Consider the following 17,602-nt stretch of genomic DNA (forward strand, 5'->3'; position numbering starts at 1 on the left):
TGTTAAAATGTATTTCTGAGTGTATTTTTCTTCTTGATGCTATGGAATTGCTTTCTTAATTAATTTTTGCATTGTTCATTGAAGTATATAGAAATACATTAGATTTTTTCATATTGAACATATCTACAAGTTTGCAGACTCATTTATCAGGTTTTTTTTTTTTCTTTTGAGGTTCCTTAGGCTTTTCTATGTGAAAGATTATGACATACAAATACAAATAGTTTTACTTTCTTTCCCATCTTCTGTATCATTCTTTTTAAAATATCATTCATTCTTGCTTAATTGCCCTGACTAGAGCCTCCAGTAAAATTTCGAATAGAAGTGGTAAGAATGAAAATTTTTGTCTTGTTCCTGATTTTAGAGGGGAAGCATCCAATCTTTCAACACTGAGAATGATACCAGCTGTGGGTATTCATAGATGCCTTCTATCAGAGTGAAAAAGTTTCCCTCTATTCCTTGTTTGTTGAATTTTTTTTTATAATGCAACAGTGTTTGATGTTGTCAAATGCTTTTTCTACATCTACTGAGGTGATCTTATGGTTTTTAATTTTTAACTATTGATATAGTATATTATATGAATTTATATAATTAATTATAGATGTTATTATAGATAAACAGATGTTAAACCAATCTTGCATTCTTGGGGAAAAATTCCCAACTGGTCGTGGTGTATAATTCTTTTTTATATGTTTAAGGATTTGGTTTGGTAGTATTTTTGGAGGATTTTTGCATTCATATTCATAATAGATATTGGTCTGAAGTTTTATTCTATGATGCTTTCATCTGGTTTTCATATAAGGGCAATACTGGCCTCATACAATGAGTTGGGAAGTATTCTTTTCTCTTCTACTTTCTGGAGGAGTTTGTTAAAAATTGGCAATAATTTTCTTTAAATGTTTTGATATAATTCACCAGGAAACATGTAGGCCTGGGTTTTTTTGTGGATAATTTTTATATTACTAATTAAACCTCATTTGTTATAAGTCTATTCAGAATGTCTATTTCTTCATGACTCACTTTGTCCTTTTTTTATCACTTTGTATTTTTCTAGGAATTTGTCTATTTCATATAAGCTTTCTAATTTATTGGCACACAATTGTTTATTCTTTTATAGTCCATTTTATTTCTGTAAGGTTGTGTTCACTCTTTCATTTCTGATTTTAGTAATTTTGGTTTTCTCTTTTGTACTAGGTTAATTTAGTGAGAAGTTTATAAATTTTTTTGACCTTTTTAAAGAAACACATTTAACTTTGCTGGTTTTCTCAAATTGTTTATTCTCTACTTCATTTTCACTGTTATCTTTATTATTTCCTTTTTTCTTGCTTGTTAGAATTAATTTGTTCCTTTTTCCAGTGTCTTAAGTGGAAAGTTAGGTTATTGATTTGAATTCTTTCTTTTTTTTAAATATAGATATGTACAGCTAGAAGTTTCCCTTTGAGCACTGCTTTAACTGCGTCAACATAGGTTGTGCTTTAATATTCATTCATCTTAAAGTATTTTCTAATTTCTCTTGTGATTTCTTCATCCCATTGGTTGTTGAAGAGTGTGACATATAATATACATTTATACTACCTTTTATAATTTCATAATTGCACTTACTGGTGTTCTTTTTTTCAACGTGGATTCAAATGTTCAAATTACTGTCTGGGTTTACTTGCTTGAAGAATTTTCTTTACTACTTCTTGTAAAGAAGATGATAGTGATAAATTCTCTGTTTTTATTTGGGAATGTCTTCATTTTGCCTTCATCTTTTAAGGATAGCTTTGCAGAATATAGGATTCTTGGTTGAGCATTTTTTCCTTAAGCACTCTGAAGATGTTTCCCACTACTTTCTGGCTTAACTGGTTTGACTGATTTTCAGTCTTGTTCCTGCTCTAAGGACAGAAATGGTATGGACCTAACAGAGCAGAAGATACTAAGAAGAGGTGGCAAGAATACACAGAAGAACTGTACAAAAAAGATCTTCATGACTGAGATAATCACGATGGTGTGATCACTCATCTAGAGCCAGACATCCCGGAATGTGAAGTCAAGTGGGCCTTAGAAAGCATCACTATGAACAAAGCTAGTGGAGGTGATGGAATTCCTATTGAGCTATTTCCAAGTCTGAAAGATGATGCTGTGAAAGTGCTGCACTCAATATGCCAGCACATTTGGAAAACTCAGCAGTGGCCACAGGACTGGAAAAGGTCAGTTTTCATTCCAATCCCAAAGAAAGGCAATGCCAAAGAATGCTCAAACTACTGCACAATTGCACTCATCTCACACGCTAGTAAAGTAATGCTCAAAATTCTCCAAGCCAGCCTTCAGTAGTATGTGAACCATGAACTTCCTGATGCTCAAGCTGGTTTTAGAAAAAGCAGAGGAACCAGAGATCAAATGGCCAACATCCACTGGATCATCGAAAAAGCAAGAGTTCCAGAAAAACATCTATTTCTGCTTTATTGACTATGCCAAAGCCTTTGACTGTGGATCACAATAAACTGTGGAAAATTCTGAAAGAGATGGGAATACCAGATCACCTGACCTGCCTCTTGAGAAATCTGTATGCAGGTCAGGAAGCAACAGTTAGAACTGGACATGGAACAACAGACTGGTTCCAAATAGGAAAAGGAGGACGTCAAGGCTGTATATTGTCACCCTGCTTATTTAACTTATATGCAGAGTACATCATGAGAAACGCCGGACTGGAAGAAACACAAGCTGAAATCAAGATTGCTGGGAGAAATCTCAATAACCTCAGATATGCAGATGACACCACCCTTATGGTAGAAAGTGAAGAGGAACTAAAAAGCCTCTTGATGAAAGTGAAAGAGGAGAGTGAAAAAGTTGGCCTAAAGCTCAACATTCAGAAAATGAAGATCATAGCATCTGGTCCCATCACTTCATGGGAAATAGATGAGGAAACAGTGGAAACAGTGTCAGACTTTAATTTGGGGGGCTCCAAAATCACTGTAGATGGTGATTGCAGCCATGAAATTAAAAGACGCTTACTCCTTGGAAGAAAAGTTATGATCAACCTAGACAGCATATTCAAAAGCAGACATTACTTTGCCGACTAAGGTCCGTCTAGTCAAGGCTATGGTTTTTCCAGTAGTCATGTATGGATGTGAGAGTTGGACTGTGAAGAAGGCTGAGTGCCGAAGAATTGATGCTTTTGAACTGTGGTGTTGGAGAAGACTCTTGAGAGTCCCTTGGACTGCAAGGAGATCCAACCAGTCCATTTTAAAGGAGATCAGCCCTGGGATTTCTTTGGAAGGAATGATGCTAAAGCCAAAACTCCAGTACTTTGGCCACCTCATGTGAAGAGTTGACTCATTGGAAAAGACTCTGATGCTGGGAGGGATTGGGGGCAGGAGGAGAAGGGGACAACAGAGGATGAGATGGCTGGATGGCATCACTGACTCGATGGATGTGAGTTTGAGCGAACTCCGGGAGTTGGTGATGGACAGGGAGGCCTGGTGTGCTGCGATTCATGGGGTCACAAAGAGTCGGACATGACCGAGGGACTGAACTGAACTGAACTCCCACTCTAATACAGCTGCACTGCTTCCAGAGTGATATAACAAAACCTTAATGAGTTACTTCCCTGTTTAAGACCTTTACAGATATCCCTATTTTCTCTAAATTAGCACTGATCTCCTAGAATGGCACAGGCCCTTCCTGATCTCCATCCTTGGGCTGCATCTCTCATCCCAGCCCATGTTCTGATCATACTGAACTCCTTGAGGTTTTCCTCCTATACACAGGTTGTTTTCATGCATCGGTGCCTTTGCTTCAACTGCTCTCTCTGCCTGGAAGATACCCTGCCCATCCTGTCTGGGAAACTCCTACTCAACTCTCAAAATGAAGCTCAGTCATTGCTTCCTCTAAAAACTCTTTCTTGACAATTTTGCTAGAATTGGCCATTTCCTTTTGGTTTTGCCCCACTGAACCCTGTGCAGTCTTCCATGAGGCCACTTGTGGCATCTGGGTTGCTTTTAATTAGTTATCTATACATTTACTTTCAACTGTACAACTTGCTGAGGGCACTAATAACACCCAATATGAATTGAGTCCTTACTATATGACAGGAATTTCACATTTTTCTCATTGATTTCCACAATTCAATGAAGTAGATACTATCTGTGCATCCAGAATGATCCAACAGAAAGATGATCCAACATGCCAGAGTTGAGATGAACACTCTCTTATTCCTGTCTACACTCTTAAACAGCAAACTTTGTGCCTTGTCATGAGTGTCAAGGTCTTAGTACACAGCTTGACATGTAATCATGACCAATACGGGCATGAATGCAGTAGTTTGGTAATATATTTTAAAAAAAGATTAAAAAACAAGATTTTGAAATCTACCCATCTTTCTTATTTTTGTTACTATTATTTATTTCTCTATTTTGATTAAATATAAAATCTTTAAATAAACAGATTCAGTTTCAGCATTCTTGAGGGATCCAAGAAGGAAAAAGTCTGGAAGACTGTATCTTACTTTGAGCTTCCCTGATAGCTCAGTTGGTAAAGAATCCACCTGCAATGCAGGAGACTCCGGTTGGATTCCTGGGTTGGGAAGATCCTCTAGAGAAGGGACAGGCTACACATGCCAGTATTCTTTGGCTTCCCTTGTGGCTCAGCTGGTAAAGAATCTGCCTGCCGTGTGGGAGACCTGGGTTCAATTCCTGGGTTGGGAAGATCCCCTGGAGAAGGGAAAGGTTACCCACTCTAGTATTCTGGCCTAGAAATTCCATGGACTGTATAGTCCATGGAGTCGCAAAGAGTCAGACATAACCAAGTGTCAATCATGCCTCTAGTCTATCTGTTAGAAAGAATGATTTAGGAGTGGAAAAGGGCTTGTACCTATACATTTGTAAGTCATTTAACACAAATTTTAGAAACCACTGGCAGAAGCAGAAGATATTAAGAAGAGGTGGCAAGAATACACAGAACTGTACAAAAAAGTTCTTTATGACTCAGATAATCATAATGGTGTGATCACTCACGCTTACCTAGAGCCATATAATGTGAAGTCAAGTGGGCCTTAGGAAGCATCACTATGAACAACGCTAGTGGAGGTGATGGAATTCCAGTTGAGCTATTTCAAATACTAAAAGATGATGCTGTAAAAGTGCTGCACTAAATATGTCAACAAATTTGGAAAACTCAGCAGTGGCCACAGGACTGGAAAAGGTCAGTTTTCATTCCAATCCCAAAGAAAGACAATGCCAAAGAATGCTCAAACTACTGCACAATTGCACTCATCTCACATGCTAGTAAGTAATGCTCACAGTTGTCCAAGCCAGGCTTCAGCAATATGTGAACCGTGAACTTCCAGATGTTCAAGCTGGTTTTAGAAAACGCAGAGGAACAGAGATCAAATTGCCAACATCCAGTGGATCATCGAAAAAGCAAGAGAGTTCCAGAAAAACATCGATTTCTGCTTTATTGACTACGCCAGAGCCCTTGACTATGTGGTTAAACTGTGGAAAACTCTGAAGGAGATGAGAATACCAGACCACCTGACCTGCCTCTTGAGAAACCTATATGCAGGTCAGGAAGCAACAGTTAGAACTGGACATGGAACAACAGACTGGCTCCAAATAGGAAAAGGAGGACGTCAAGGCTGTATATTGTCACCCTGCTTATTTAACTTATATGCAGAGTACATCATGAGAAATGCTGGGCTGGAAGAAGCACAAGCTGGAATCAAGATTGCTGGGAGAAATATCAATAACCTCAGATATGCAGATGAGACCACCTTTATGGCAGAAAGTGAAGAGGAACTACAAAGCCTCTTGATGAAAGTGAAAAAGGAGAGTGAAAAAGTTGGCTTAAAGCTCAACATTCAGAAAATGAAGGTTATGGCATCTGGTCCCACCACTTCATGGGAAATAGATGGGGAAACAGTGGAAACAGTGGCTGACTTATTTTGGAGGGCTCCAAAATCACTGCAGATGGTGATTGCAGCCATGAAATTAAAAGACGCTTACTCCTTGGGAGAAAAGTTATGACCAACCTAGACAGCATATTCAAAACCAGAGATACTACTTTGCCGACTAAGGTCCGCCTAGTCAAGGCTATGGTTTTTCCAGTGGTCATGTATGGATGTGAGAGTTGGACTGTGAAGAAGTCTGAGTGCTGAAGAATTGATGCTTTTGAACTGTGGTGTTGGGGAAGACTCTTGAGAGTCCCTTGGACTGCAAGGAGATCCAACAAGTCCATCCTAAAGAAGATCAGTCCTGGGTGTTCACTGGATGGACTGATGTTGAAGCCGAAACTCCAATACTTTGGCCACCCGATGGGAAGAGCTGACTCATTTGAAAAGACCGTGATGCTGGGAAAGATTGAGGGCAGGAAGATAAGGGGACGACAGAGGATGAGATGGTTTGATGGCATCACCAACTCAATGGACGTAGGTTTGGGTAAACTCCGGGAGTTGGTGATGGACAGGGAGGCCTGGTGTGCTGCGGTTTATGGGGTTGCATAGAATCGGACATGACTGAGTGACTGAACTGAACTGACCATCTCAAAGCATGGTGGAGATGATGGCCTCCCACTTCTCCCAGAGTCCTCAGGAGCTCCTTGGTGTAATCACTGCTCTGGTGTTAGTAAGCAAGGGAGAATACTTACAGGGAGAAATTATCCAGAGGTGGTAGAAGTAATGTAAAAAAAGAAACTGGATGGATAATTGAGGTTGTCTAGGAAATAGGAACGGCGAAGGCAATGACAACCCACTCCAGTACTCTTGCCTGAAAAATCCCAGGGATGGGGGAGCCTGGTGGGCTGCTGTCTATGGGGTCGCACAGAGTCGGACACAACTGAAGCGACTTAGCAGCAGCAGCAGTAGCAGCAGAAATAGGAGAGGAAGGAATAAAAGCAAACAGACGAATGGGGAAGTAGCCCTTGTTAGTAAAGTTTACCTGATGTGCCATTTGATGGGGCAGCATGTGCTGGCATCAACCTGGCAGAGCCCCATTTGAGTTTCACTTTGTAGCTCTATGGTCTGCTCCTCTGCAAATTACTATTACACTGATATGTGGGTTCTCACTCTTAGGTGGTGGTGGTGGTTTAGTCACTAAGTTGTGTCCCACTCTTGCAACCTCAAGAATTGTAGCCCACAAAGCTCCTCTGCCCATGGGATTCTCCAGGCAAGAATACTAGAATCGGTTGCCATTTCCTTCTCCAGGGGATCTTCCCAACCCAGGGACTGAACCCGTCTTCTACACTGCAGGCAGTCTCCTGCATTGCAGGTATTCTCATGCATTTCAGGAAGATTCTTTATCCTTAGCCACCAGTGAAGTCCCCTTACTCTTAGAGCCTGAATCAACTTGGCCCAAGGCAACACTCAGTCCTCAGTGGAGGAAGCTATTCAGTAGTTTTTTTAATGGCACTTCATTCACTAAAATGGGTCCCCAGCCCTAGGGATTCATGGAGAATTTCCCTGACAACAAGCATATCTAGAGACTTTTCTTCCATTGGCACATTATTTGTACCACAGACTGAACTAGCCTGAGGACCAAAGAAGAACCTGAGGGATGACCAAGGAGAGTAAATCCTAACACACTGTCCAGGGGTACCAATATAGTAAAATTATTGGTGTGTAACTTGAGGCTTCGGTATTTCTGGGTGTGTCCATGTGCTTTATCTATAGAACTTCATTGCCCCCTTTCTCTTTCTTTCCAGTCCAACTTCTTCCTATTTAGCACTGGATGTAGTGACTGAGGCACCACTAGCCATCAGGAATCCTGTGGCAATCATAAGAGGGGAAGCTACCTGTTAATACTTGAGCAAAATGTCAGAAGGAGCTTGGGACCCTAATGGCCATGGACCCATCTTACCAGCTCTAAATCCGTAAAACTTCAGACATCTCACATATATGAGAAAAAAACCCCTTGTGGTGTTTAAGCCACTGTTGTTACTGGGCCTGTCTTTCTAGCAGCTGAACATAATTTCTATCTGATACAGGGCTTTATAGACTATAAGATGTCAAACATATGAGGCCCTATTGAGCAAAATGTGTCAAACACAAGGGGGTGGTTATTAATAAAAATCATACATTAGCTTTTCCTGAACTTCTGAGCTGTAGGTCAAGGTTATTTGTCATATTTCTTATTGTGAAAAACAGTGTGTGTGTTGGAGAGTGTAAAATAGAAGACTCTCATTGCTGAAAGTACTGTATCTGCCTTGCCAGAGCAGAGATTTCAGTGCAATGTCAAGGCACTTCAGTGTTTAAAAAGAAAATGCCCTTTGATGAACTCTTTGACTGGACTGCTATTTATAGGAATATTGAGGTTTAAGCAATCACTTGTTAATTATCACAACATTTTAAGCAATTATTTGTTAATAACCATATAAGCTCAAACAGGAGATAGCAAAAGTGAACATTGATATTTTAGGAATCAGTCAACTAAAATGGACTGGAATGGGTGAATTTAATTCAGGTGACCATTATATCTACTGTGGGCAAGACCATAGAAGAAATGGAGTAGCCCTCATAGTCAACAGAAGAGTCTGAAATGCAGTATTTGGATGCAATCTCAAAAATAACAGAATGATCTCTATGTGTTTCCAAGACAAACCATTCAATATCACAATAATCCAAGTCTATGCCCCAACCACTAATGTAGAAGAAACTGAAGTTGAATGGTTCTATGAAGACCTACAAGACCTTCTAGAACTGAAAAAAGATGTCCTTTTCATCCCAGGGGACTGGAATGCAAAAGTAGCAAGACAAGAGATACTTGGAGTAACAGGCAAGTTTGGCCTTGCAGTCCAAAATGAAGCAGGGCAAAGGCTAACAGAATTCTGCCAAGAGAACACACTGGCCATAGCAAACACCCTTTCCAACAACACAAGAGACGACTCTACACAAGGACATCACCAGATGGTCAATACCAAAATCAGATTGATTATATTCTTTGTAGCTGAAGATGGAGAAGCTGTATAGAATCAGCAAAAACAGGACCGGGAGCTGACTGTGGCTCAGATCATGAACTCCTTATTGTCAAATTCAGACCAAAATTGAAGAGAGAAGGGAAAACCACTAGACCATTCTAGGTCACCATTTAGCTCACCACCATAGGTATGACCTAAATCAGTTCAGTTCAGTTCATTTCAGTCGCTCAGTCGTGTCCAACTCTTTGTGACCCCATGAATTGCAGCACGCCAGGCCTCCCTGTCCATCACCAACGCCTGGAGTTCACTCAGACTCATGTCCATTGAGTTGGTGATGCCATCCAGTCATCTCATCCTCTGTCGTCCCCTTCTCCTCCTGCCCCCAACTCCTCCCAGCATCAGAGTCTTTTCCAGTGAGTCAACTCTTCACATGAGGTGGCCAAAGTATTGGAGTTTCAGCTTTAGCATCAGTCCTTCCAAAGAATACCCAGGACTGATCTCCTTTAGAATGGACTGGTTGGATTTCCTTGGAGTCCAGAGGACTCAGTCTTCTCCAGCACCACAGTTCAAAAGCATCAATTCTTTGGCTCTCAGCTTTCTTCACAGTCCAACTCTCACATCCATATATGACTACTGGAAAAACCATAGCCTTGACTAGAAGGACCTTTGTTGGCAAAGTAATGTCTCTGCTTTTCAATATGCTATCTAGGTTGGTCATAACTTTCCTTCCAGGGAGTAAGCGTCTTTTAATTTCATGGCTGCAGTCACCATCTGCAGTGATTTCGGAGGCCCCCAAAATAAAGTCTGACATTGTTTCCACTGTTTCTCCATCTATTTCCCATGAAGTGATGGGACTGGATGCCATGATCTTCGTTTTCTGAATGTTGAGCTTTAAGCCAACTTTTTCACTCTCCTCTTTCACTTTCATCAAGAGGCTTTTTAGTTCCTCTTCACTTTCTGCCATAAGGCTGGTGTCATCTGCATATCTGAGGTTATTGATATTTCTCCCGGCAAATCACTTACAATTATACAGTGGAAGTAACAATAGATTCAAGGGATTAGATCTGATACACAGAGTGCTTGAAGGACGATGGATGGAGGTTCATGACATTGTACAGGAGGCAGTGATCAAGACCAACCCCAAGAAAAAGAAATGCAAAAAGGCAAAATGGTTGTCTGAGGAGGACTTACAAATAGCTGAGAAAAGAAGCTGAAGGCAAAGGAGAAAATGAAAGATATATCCATCTGAATGGAGTTCCAAAGAAGAGCAAGGAGAGATAAGAAAGCTTTCCTAAGTGATCAGTGCAAAGAAACAGAGGAAAACAATAGAATGGGAAAGACTAGAGATCTATTCAGGAAGATTAGAGATATTAAGGGAATATTTCAGGCAAAGATGGGCACACAAAAAAGGACAGAAACCGTATGTACCTAACAGAAGCAGAAGATATTAAGAGGTGGCAAGAATACACAGAAGAACTATACGAAAAAGATCTTAATGACCAAGATAACCATGATGGTGTGATCACTCACCTAGAGCCAGACATCCTGGGATGTGAAGTCAAGTGGGCCTAGGAAGCAGCACTACGAACAAAGCTAGTGGAGGTGATGGAATTCCAGCTGACCTATTTCACATCCTAAAAGATGATGCTGTGAAAGTGCTGCACTCAATATGCCAGCAAATTTGGAAATTTCCAGGACTGGAAAAGGTCAGTTTTCATTCCAATCCCAAAGAAAGACAATGCCAAAAATATTCAAACTACTGCACAATTGCACTCATCTCACAGGCTAGCAAAATAATACTCAAAATTCTCCAAGCCAAGCTTCAACAGTACATGAACCAAGAATTTCCAGATGTTCAAGCTGGATTTAGAAAAGGCAGAGGAATCAGAGATCAAATTGCCAACATCTGTTGGATCATCAAAAAAGCAAGAGACTTCCAGAAAAACATCTACTTTTGCTTCATTGACTACGCTAAAGACTTTGATGGTGTGGGTCACAATAATCTGCGGAAAATTCTGAAGGAGATGGGAATACCAGACCACCTGACCTGTCTCTTGAGAAACATGTATGCAGGTCAAGAAGCAACAGTTAGAACCAGATATGGAAAAACAGACTGGTTCCAAATTGAGAAGGGAGTACATCAAGGCTGCATATTGTCACCCTGCTTATTTAACTTTTATGCAGAGTACATCATGTGAAATGCAGGGCTGGATGAAACGCAAGCTGGAATCAAGATTGCTGGGAGAAATATCAATAATTTCAGACATGCAGATGACACCACCCTATGACAGAAAGCAAAGAAGAGCTAAAAAGCCTCTTGATGAAGGTGAAAGAGGAGAGTGAAAAAGCTGGCTTAAAACTCAACATTCAAAAAACAAAGATCATTGCATCCGGTCCCATCATTTCATGGCAAATAGATGGGGAAACGATGGAAACAGTGACATACTTTATTTTCTTGGGCTTCAAAAATTCATTGCAGATGGTGACTGCGGCCATGAAATTAAAAGACACTTGCTCCTTGGAAGAAAAGTTGTGACCAACCTAGACAGTATATTAAAGAGCAGAGACACTACTTTGCCAACAAAGGACTGGCTAGTCAAAGCTATGGCTTTTCCAGTAGTTATGTATGGATGTGAGAGTTGGACTATAAAGAAAGCTGAGGGCCAAATAATTGATGCTTTTGAACTGTGGTGTTGGAGAACTGTGGACTCTTGAGAGTCCCTTGGACTGCGAGGAGATCCAACCAGTCCATCCTAAAGGAAATCAGTCCTGAATATTCATGGGAAAGACTGACGCTGAAGGTGAAGCTCCAATACTTTGGCCACCTGATGCAAAGAACTGACTCATTTGAAAAGACTCTGATGCTGGAAAGATTGAACACAGGAGGAGAAGGGGACAACATAGCATGAGATTGTTGGATGGCATCACCGACTCAACAGACGTGAGTTTGAGTAGTTCCAGGAGTTCGTGATGGACAGGGAAGTGTGGTATGCTGCAGTCCATGGGATTGCAAAGAGTTGGACATGACTGAGTGACTGAACAACAACAACCATGTGAGTTCCTTTTATTTACTACTAAACAGTTACTCTTTTTGAGCACCTGCAATATGTCAGGCAGTATATTAGGTAGCTATCTACATCCATTATATCACTTAATACCCTCATTAACCCAGGGAGGGTAATATCAAAAGCGGCAACCGTAGTTTCCTTTCCTTTCTGGCAAAATGAGCTCTTTAATATTTGAATCAATGTCCTAGGCCAACTTAAAATGAATTTGCTTTATCTAGATTGCCAAAGACTTTTCCTTAATAGATTCTCACAGAGGTTTGATGTAAAGTTTCAATATTATTTCCTCAGGGGTAATTAGTCATCATTAATATCAGATATCTTCTCCCTCCCGTTCCTTAATTTACAGAAGAAGCACAGGCTGGAATCAAGATTGCCAGGAGAAATAGCAATAACCTCAGATATGCAGATGACACCACCCTTATGGCAGAAAGTGAAGAGGAACTAAAAAGCCTCTTGATGAAAGTGAAAGCGGAGAGTGGAAAAGTTAGTTTAAAGCTCAATGTTCAGAAAACTAAGATCATGGCATCTGGGTCCATCACTTCATGGGAAATAGATGGGGAAACAGTGTCAGACTTTATTTCTGGGGGCTCCAAAATCACTGCAGATGGTGACTGCAGCCATGAAATTAAAAGATGCTTACTCCTTAGAAGGAAAGTTATGAGCAACCTAGATAGCATATTGAAAAGCAGAGACATTACTTTGCCAACAAAGGTCCATCTAGTCAAGGCTATGGTTTTTCCAGTAATCATGTATGGATGTGAGAGTTAGACTGTGAAGAAAACTGAGCACTGAAGTATTGATGCTTTTGAACTGTGGTGTTGGAGAAGACTCTTGAGAGTCCCTTGGACTGCAAGGCGATCCAATCACTCCACTCTAAAGGAGACCAGTCCTTCTTTGGAAGGACTAATGCTAAAGCTGAAACTCTAATACTTTGGCCACCTCATGTGAAGAGTTGACTCATTAGAAAAAACTCTGATGCTAGGAGGGATTGGGGACAGGAAGAGAAGGGGACGACAGAGGATGAGATGGCTAGATGGCATCACCGACTTGATGGACATGAGTTTGAGAGAATTCTGGGAGTTGGTGATGGACAGGGAGGCCTGGCGTGCTGCGATGCATGGGGTTGCAAAGAGTCAGACAGGACTGAGCAACTGAACTGAACTGAAAAACCTTTCACCAAGCTCCTCATGTTAGCTGCTAAGCCTCAGTTCTGCTTGGTTGGAGGTATGTGTTTGACTTTGGATTCTAATGGGTGGTAGATTAGTCCAAAGACTGGAACCAAAGTTTTATGCAATGAATGGGTAATAGAAATTATGAGAGTGGATAAATCCCCCCAAGGAGAATCAGGCTGTGAACAGACTTTGACAAGTTAAATGGGTAATCACAACTCACACTCTCACATGTCATCTTGTACACTCCATCTCTGGTTGCCATTCCCTGAAAACCTAAAATGGGAGTTGAGTTTCTCAGTATATATCTCCCTGTAGGTCAGCATGGTGATGGCAGCCACCTTATCCTGAAGAAAAACTTTGGAGAACACGCCCAGCAGATACTAGGGACTTAATAAGTGAATAACCATTTCTATTTTATAAAGGAAGTTCTGAAAGAAAATTAGCTGGCTTAAAGGCTTAAACATTGGACTGGAAATGTCAACTCAAGACAATACAAGACAATTTGAGCAAAGCTTCCAAGGCTCTCAGTGACTCAGAAGAGTCAGGAGGGTCCACATTTGACATTCATTTTTATGAAATAAATTTTCTTGAAGTATATCTGTGCTTCTGTTAGATTACATTTTCAGCTCTAAACTGAAGAAGCAGAGGAAGATGACAGATTATTTATAAATTTATTTTATGCCACATATATGGTTATTGAAAATAGGTAATATAAAATAAAATGAAACCCATGGACCAAAGCTGAGCTGTTTCCCACTGCCAACAAGGTCCTAACATAGACCTAAAGAGTTTAGCATCAGTTCAGTTCAGTTCAGTTCAGTCACCCAGTCATGTCTGACTCTTTGTGACCCCATGAATCGCAGCACACCAGGCCTCTCTGTCCATCATCAACTCTCGGAGTTTACTCAAACTCACGTCCATCAGGTCGGTGGTGCTATCCAGCCATCTCATCCTCTGTCGTCCCCTTTTCCTCCTGCCCCCAATCCCTCCTAGCATCAGAGTCTTTTCCAATGAGTCAACTCTTCACATGAGGTGGCCAAAGTATTGGAGTTTCAGCTTTAGCATCAGTCCTTCCAATGAACATCAAGGACTGATCTCCTTTAGGATAGACTGGTTGGATCTCCTTGCAGTCCAAGGAACTCTCAAGAGTCTTCTCCAACACCATAGTTCAAAAGCATCAATTCTTCAGTGCTCAGCTTTCTTCACAGTCCAACTCTCACATCCATACATGACCAATAGAAAAACCATAGCCTTGACTAGACGGACCTTTGTTGGCAAAGTAATGTCTCTGCTTTTTAATATGCTATCTAGGTTGGAATGTAAAGTCAAGTGGACCTTAGAAAGCATCCCTACAAACAAAGCTAGTGGAGGTGATGGAATTCCAGCTGAGCTATTTCAAATCCTGTAAGATGATGCTGTGAAAGTGCTGCACTCAATATGTCAACAAATTTGGAAAACTCAGCAGTGGCCACATGACTGGAAAAGGTCAGTTTTCATTCCAATCCCAAAGAAAGACAATGCGAAAGAATGCTCAAACTACCTCACAATTACACTCATCTTGCATGCTAATAAAGTAATGCTCAAAATTTTCCAAGCCAGACTTCAGCAATACGTGAACTGTGAACTTCCAGATGTTCAAGCTGGTTTTAGAAAAGGCAGAGGAACCAGGGATCAAATCGCCAACATCCACTGGATCATGGAAAAAGCTAGAGAGTTCCAGAAGAACATCAATTTCTGCTTTATTGACTATGCCAAAGCCTTTGACTGCGTGAATCACAATAAACTGTGGAAAATTCTGAAAGAGTTTGGAATACCAGAACACCTGACCTGCCTCTTGAGAAACCTACATGCAGGTCAGGATGCAATAGTTAGAACTGGACATGGAACAATAGACTGGTTCCAAATAGGAAAAGGAGTACGTCAAGGCTGTATACTGTCACCCTGCTTATTTAACTTATATGCAGAGTACATCATGAGAAATGCTGGACTGGAAGAAACACAAGCTGAAATCAAGATTGCTGGGAGAAATCTCAATAACCTCAGATATGCAGATGAGACCACCCTTATGGCAGAAAGTGAAGAGGAACTAAAAAGCCTCTTGATGAAAGTGAAAGAGGAGAGTGAAAAAGCTGGCTTAAAGCTCAACATTCAGAAAACGAAGATCATGGCATCTGGGCCCATCACTTCATGGGAATAGATGGGGAAACAGTGAAAACAGTGTTAGACTTTATATTTTGGGGCCTCCAAAATCACTGCAGATGGTGACTGCAGCCATGAAATTAAAAGACGCTTACTCCTTGGAAGGAAAGAGTTTAGCATAGTCACCTACTTACAATCTGTTTTTGCTTCTCTCTTAATGTTCAGAAAGACAAGTAATGCTAAAGCGAGAACTGTGACTAGAGAAGGTGTGGCGGCAGAGCTTGACAAAGTTGTTCCCAGTTCTTCAACATGAGTCAGTTAAGGTAGTGAGATTAGGTAGGAGAGACAAGGTATGACCCTGTGCACAGTGATGGAATCTGCTCATAGTAACCTCTTGTAAGACAGGCCTGGAAATTACACATGATCTTTGGATAAGAATTTTCATGCTCTAGGTTAAAGAACATAGCAATAATGTCTTTGCCTTTCAGCAAAAATTTCCTTCAAAGAGCCCCACAGTTTGTTTTGTACAAAATCACAGAGCATTCTGGAATGCAATGATATTCATGTATCAATAGGATATAGTCACATAAGAGGGAATCAGTTCTTCTTTCAAGGCATTCCCAGCGGGTAGTTATGTATTGGGAATGGTAACTCCACTCTTTAAGGCCACTGGACATCCAGTGAATGAGTGCTTTGAAAGATTAGGATGTTTCATGTGTCAGACACCAAACAATGGGATTATTGAATGAATGTTTCACTTATTTGGATGGTTCTGTATGTTTTAGACAGTGTCAACCATCAGCAAATGACACCCTAGTGACTGAGAAGAGTCAATGGGCCTTTTGTAAATTTGCCTTGCATTCTTTTTAGCAAAAGGATTTTCCTTCTCATTGAATACAGCTGGACAATCACAAAGAGAAAAGCCATACCTGTAGTATTCATCTCCCACAAAGAAAAGGGTCTTCCGTGCGTCCTTGAGATACACCGCGGCATCTATTTGCTGCACATATCTTGGGAACCCAAAGTCATAAATAGTCCGAGGAGGACCTTGCATTTGGAATCCTCTTGTTATCCAGTAGTGAGGTCCTGGAACCAGAAATTAAAGCTTGCAAAAACTCTGTACTATTTAGTGATGCCCTTCATTCATTAGGATTTCTATGCAGGATTACAAATGGGGCTAGTTTATGGGATATTTGCCATGGATAAAACCCAGGAGAAGATACAAGTCTCTATTCAGTTCAGTAAAAGACTTAAAACTTGCCCTGGAGGCAGAAATCCCTAGTTTATCCTTATGAAGGCAATAATACTGATACAACTGTGTCTTAAATGCAACACATTCATTTTTTTCAAGATAGTTTTCATCTGTATAATCTCGTTTCAGTCTTATATATGTGTGAGATAGAAGGGGCAAGTGAACCACAAATGCTGATTCTTGCTTAAACTGGCACTAATCTACCCTCAGCCTTCGGCATCAAGAAAATACAATCTAAACTGATGGTTAACGTTTGCTGGACAACTTCCATTGGCTAGCCACAGTCACATCTTCAAGGTTGTCATTACTATAACTATTTTGCAAGGAAGAAATGAAGATGCAGAGCAATTAGATAACTTCCCTAAGGCATTCAAATAGTAAAGGGCTGGAGACAGAGTCCAGGCGTCTCTCTGCTCCCAGACGCTTGTATTGCTTTCCTGAGGTTTCCACGCTGACTTCTGTGAATGAGAGGCTCTCAGTAGAGAATACGGTGTCACTCAGAGCAGAGGTCGGGGGGCGGTGGGGCGAGGTGGGGTAGGGAGCAGGTTTCCACCTTCCCGGACACTCGCTCATCACTGAGCCTCACGAGACTGTACCTTTGGCTCTGGGAAGAGTTTGACAGTCACCGTCACTGCTGTCACTGTCACAGTACAGTAGAGGGATGTTTCACCCCCAATCTGAGGAGCAGGAATGGCTGGAACTGCTCTGTGATCACTAACAAACACTGATAGTTCTGGGTGCTCCAGACACACCGTGCCCTGTACCCGGCCACTTCTTTCTTTGCGGGACCTTCAGCGTACCTTTAAAGAAGTAGGCTGTGCCCCTGTCAGCCACTTCATAAGCTGCATCCACATTGGACATAAGCTGGGGGAAGGAGCTGGTGATGGTGCTGGGCCGGATCCCTGACATCAAGTGAACCTGCCGACGCCAGAAAATCCTATTTGGCAACAGAAAAGGAATAGGACCAGGGTTGACTTAGATCTTCAATTGAACTTGGACTGAAATATATGGCAAGCCACACTTTAGAGGCCATTTCTAAATGCCTCTTGTCCATGTCTTGTTTTTAAGTAGAACACACACACACA

At 41.1% G+C, this 17,602-nt stretch overlaps 1 protein-coding gene across 1 annotated transcript in view; it reads right to left on the minus strand.

Annotated features, from left to right (window-relative positions):
- The window catches only part of MMP20 (matrix metallopeptidase 20), a 60,536-nt gene that overhangs the window by 8,258 nt on the left and 34,676 nt on the right, over window positions 1-17,602 (minus strand). Inside the window, exons 7-8 of the mRNA XM_005689365.3 lie at window positions 17,318-17,454; window positions 16,195-16,351 (exon numbers count right to left, since the gene is read on the minus strand). Of these exons, the coding sequence (XP_005689422.1) occupies window positions 16,195-16,351; window positions 17,318-17,454 (294 nt within the window). The remainder of the gene's footprint in view (window positions 1-16,194; window positions 16,352-17,317; window positions 17,455-17,602) is intronic.

The sequence above is a fragment of the Capra hircus genome, chromosome 15 (genome assembly GCF_001704415.2).
Source record: "Capra hircus breed San Clemente chromosome 15, ASM170441v1, whole genome shotgun sequence".
In the NCBI taxonomy this organism is placed as follows: Eukaryota; Metazoa; Chordata; class Mammalia; order Artiodactyla; family Bovidae; genus Capra; species Capra hircus.